The following is a 4592-nucleotide window of genomic DNA, read 5'->3' as shown; positions in this document are numbered from 1 at the left end:
TTCTCTCCCGTTGTTGAGTGGTGGTGGCTATGGTAAGCCATGATAGTGTGTTGAGTTGCGGTGGCTGGGAATGGACCGTGACACATAACAGGATGAGTCTTGGGCAAAGCATTGATTGTCCGACCAACATTCAACAAGCCGATGATATTCTTATCTGATATAGTGTGCGTGTGTCATGTCATGTGTGTTTCAAGCATGAATTCCATTAGCAACCTAACAATTTACTACATATTAGAGCTATCTTTTTTGATTGTATAATTCTTGCCAGATGACACAAATGTTGAAGGCACAAAGGAAGATTTAGAAAGAAATATAATAGATTTGTGGCATATATGGGGATCTATTTGTGTGTTACTTGCCCTACAACAACGGGAGAAAAGTTGTGTCCCAGCCTCCAAGTTAAAGGTTACGTTTGGATGTTGAGATGGTCTCAACTTATCTCATCTTGTTTCATTTCATTTAATCTCAACATTTAAACACCACTCAAACACAAACACTTTTTAAATTTTAAATTTTCAAATTTTAAACTTTTTTATCTAATCATTACCTAATCATTACAACTTTTTCAAACTTCCAAACAAAACACACAAAATAATTCAACCTTTTCAAATCTCAAAACAAAAATAATATTAAAAAATAATATTTGTAACAATTTTTCAGTTTATAATATTTTTATTCAACTTTTTATCTCATTTCCCAAAACCTCATAAAAGATATAAACTCAAATTATTTCACTACCATTCACAAATTATTTCACTACTATTCACATATTTTTCATCTCATCTCATCTCAACATTCAAACAATGTCTAAGCGTACAATTTGATATCTGTAGACTCATCAGCAGAAGGGGAAACAGGCCAATACAAGGCATTGCTGGAGTTAAGATCGCTATCATTTTACAAGTTCCAAGGATAAGATCAAAAGAAGCACAAAATAAAAAGCCAGTAGTCTTTCGGTACGTATTCAGTTTTCCCGAAACAATGGCTGCAATAGATATCTAAATATTTGAAAGCATTGAATCAGGCAGCTTATTTGAGGCAATCGTTCTCGACCATTGAGAAATTGATGTATAGGGTATGTAATATGTTACTAGATGCACATGAGGTTGCAGTAAGAAGACTGGCAAGAAATTCAAGACAATAGCTCATCAAAGATTGACAATTACTCCAAGAGGTCAATACAACTGATGGTCATGTTAGACTGTTAATTATTAAACCAGGGGTTACTACTTACCACTCAATTTGGGTATATGGTCCTATTTCTAACAGTTAATAAATTTGAGAATGTATGTTGAAACTATACTGGAAAACAACATCTAATACAGTGGCTATATAACCCTGAGAATGCCACCATGGTGGCATTTGCTCTGTCAACTCTCACGTTCGTAGCTTTAGAGTCCTACTGCTACCCCTTTATTTTCCAACTCCAAAGAATACTTTCATGTATTTTTCCAAGCTCTCTCAGGCGAATGGCAATTCCTGAAGTTTTACCTCTACAAATATTGCAGCCTACTCTCCTCAAATAAAAGTGTTACGACTATAGAGAAATTTCACAAAAATAAACTCATATACTGATGTAACATTATATAATATATTAGATATACTTTATAATAAAAATAACTTTATAATTTCATCAGTTTCATATGATATGTAGAATCTTTTGGTAGCTAAAACATTTCTCCTTCCAAGATAAGGCTGCAAAAAGTGCCAGAAGAGTTTTGCATAATCCCTTATCCACCGGAAACCATTTGCCTTCAAATAGGCAATGGAGCACATGCAGTCAAAGACCGTGTCAGCTTAGATCCATCCTATGAAAAACAATCCTAGATTTTCATGTTGTGCAAAGTGAGGGATAATAATATATATATTTTTCCAAAAACCAAAGTTGTGCAAAGTAAAGAAAACCATGAAACCGAATGAGTAAAGATACAGAATCCAAAAAGAAAATGGTCAACCTAATTCCCACAACAGAAGCTATCGTCCATTGAATCCAATCTCTTATATCACTTAAAAGTCTACCAAAACAGAAATTGAAGCCATTCTTCACAAGTTTGCCTGAAAAAAGTCTCTACAAGAATACTCCGTGGTATCTTAAGCCCAAACTCCGAAATGCTGCTTAAGTAGCCTTCTACCTGGATGACCATTACATTATCATCCACTATACATATGCACGAGATGAAGCAAACGTGAATTAAGTGAATGAGCAAAAAAACAAAATTTCCGAAGAGGTTGAAGGCCCCACACGTTGCTGCTGACACACAGTTCTACTGCTTATCAGGCTGCTCTGGCTCTTCCGTTTCAGGGTCTTCCTCCTCTTCCTCTTTTTTCTCTTCGTCTTCCTCATCTTCTTCTGGTGGATCATAAGGCAATGGAGGTGGTAATGGGGTTTTCATAGGGCTAAACTGGGGGAATATATCAGGTCGACGCCCTGGCTTTGGCCTCTCCCACTCCTGACATGTAGATCCAAATAGGTTGTAAATTATCATAATTAATGCAACTGACAGAAAGTATTCATGGTGAAAACAGATCAAGCACAAGAAGTTTCTAAAAATTCCAGCTATAGGAAGTTCCCAGGTCATTAACAAGAACAGAGTGATTGCATACAACTTATAGCATCAAGTTACCCTTCTCCGTAAAAAGTTGAGACACAATCCTCAAAAAAATGAAGAGATAATCAACATCCTAGAACTGGTTTTGGAGTTGAAAATCGAGAAATAGAGTGTTTACTCGATGTGTGCTCGACGTACGATTGACAGTGGGCTCGAGCGAAGCTCAACCCGTGAGTTCGCTCAAGTCCCACCCGACAGTGAGCTTGAGCGAGACACAAATTCTAATGTTCGCTCAAGCACCGCTCGACACCCTGCTCGAGCCAATGTTTTTCACTCGATACGCGCTCAACACGCCGCTCGAGCGAAGAAGTTTTCCAGCTTTTGCACAACATTTCACAACAGTAGGAAGCATAAACCTAAAATACCATCTACTGTTAACTGAGATATGCAACATTAGACTCCCTAAAAATTTTTACCTGATTAACTTAGAATGTTGGAGCTCTAACCGAGGTCAAGAACTAAGAGTGGGGACAATTGAAAGCTGATTTCCTAAAATTGCATAATCATGTGATGTTTCCACAATCACTCTGAAGGGTCACAGATTTTTTCGTTTGGCTCCTAAACACATTTCAACTCATCTCAACTCATTATTATAATTTTTTCAAATTTCAATACAAAATATAATAAACAATTCAACTTTTTCAAATCCTAAAATAATAATAATATTAAAAAATAATATTTTATCATCTCAACTCAGTTTAACATCCAAATGCAGATTAGTCCATACTAGAGCAGATTTTGCCTCGAAAAAAGATGAGGTTGGAACTTTAAAATCAAGCCGGTCAGAAGATGGAAAAGGTCCTGCGGAAAGTTAAAAGAAGAGTAACTGGTTGCAACCATCCTATCAAAAAGCGATTCTAAAATGCAGCTTCAAAACTGCCACAGAGTTTTCTCGATTCTCAAAAGACGCGAGCATTCCTCGCCCTCATTGGTGGTGAAGGTGGTAAAAAGTGATTTTGAACCTAGGCATTTTAAATGTGCTTAAGCAAGCAATAAAAATGATTACTTTAATGAGCACTATTACTCCAATACTTGTGAAGTAAAACAAACAATATTTTCCCCGAATTTCGCTTTTGGTTTGTCTAAGCCCTAAGGTAAACTACTAGTAATGCAAAGAAACAGGAGGTTTTTTTTTTTTTTTTAATCTAAACGTTTCTTCTCCCGGCATGGCATAAATGGTATGGCATGTGCAATTATCTTAGTCAAAGGATAAATCCAAAATATTTTTGCCAAAAAATTAAGCTATTATATATAATCAGAAGAACCATAAATTCAGAATAATTTAACATTGATTAGAAGTAAAATTTAATCATAAAGTTAGGGAATTCATCAAACCCAGAAAAGAAAATAGAGAGGGAGATACGATGGGGAAATCCAGGGGATTGCGGCGAGTGAGCTTCTCTTCGTCGGGGGCCATACGAACCAGCTGCAATTTCTTCGCTCTCGCACGGTTACTTGAAACGAAGCGCGGGGAATCGAACATAGGAATGGAGAGCATAGAGCATCTGCAGCGAACTAGACGGCACGTGTGGGCCGAAATAGCAGTAGCAGCAGCTGAAGATTTGTATGTAGCTGTTGTTGGTGAAGATGTAGAAGGCATAGATAGGGTTTTGGAGGTGGGTACTGAGAGGCAAACGGACGCCATCATTTTCTTCTCTCTCTAACCAATGTATCCTCGGAAGGCTGTCTCTTCCGACTCCGGAGAAGCAAAACGCCAAGTTGCCAACGACCTCTCTCTCTGCTCTACTGTATGCTTGCCATATGATGCAGAAAAATAAATTCAATGTAAATACTAAATATTCACACCTCACAGCAATTATCTTTTATGCATGATGTAATAAATAAGTACAACAATATCTTTCACATATTAAATAATTCTTTTATTTTGATTTTTTTTATTTAATAATTAAGAAAATGATTATTAATATTTTGATTTTTTACTTTTTTTTTCTGGATATTTCTTGTCTAATCATAAGAAAAATT

At 36.3% G+C, this 4592-nt stretch overlaps 1 protein-coding gene across 1 annotated transcript; it reads right to left on the bottom strand.

The window, feature by feature from the left end:
- Positions 1 to 1846: 1846 nt before the first annotated feature.
- Positions 1847 to 4384, bottom strand: LOC109004661 (coiled-coil domain-containing protein 9-like). The gene is made up of 2 exons (XM_018983294.2): positions 3973 to 4384; positions 1847 to 2450 (listed from the first exon to the last, which is right to left on the bottom strand). Exons 1-2 carry the CDS (start codon positions 4255 to 4257, stop codon positions 2265 to 2267), a joined length of 471 nt encoding a protein of 156 aa, XP_018838839.1. The 5' UTR covers positions 4258 to 4384; the 3' UTR covers positions 1847 to 2264.
- Positions 4385 to 4592: the final 208 nt, after the last annotated feature.

The sequence above is a fragment of the Juglans regia genome, chromosome 10 (assembly GCF_001411555.2).
Source record: "Juglans regia cultivar Chandler chromosome 10, Walnut 2.0, whole genome shotgun sequence".
In the NCBI taxonomy this organism is placed as follows: domain Eukaryota; kingdom Viridiplantae; phylum Streptophyta; class Magnoliopsida; order Fagales; family Juglandaceae; genus Juglans; species Juglans regia.
Note: the sequence above shows the minus strand (reverse complement) of the source record. Positions and strands in the feature narration are given on the sequence as shown.

Coding starts and splice junctions, on each gene's coding strand:
- LOC109004661 (XM_018983294.2), bottom strand. CDS start 4,257: ATGATGGCGTCCGTTTGCCTCTCAGTACCCACCTCCAAAACCCTATCT. Junction 2,451..3,972: donor ATCCCCTGGATTTCCCCATC/GTATCTCCCTCT, acceptor TCTACATGTCAG/GAGTGGGAGAGGCCAAAGCC.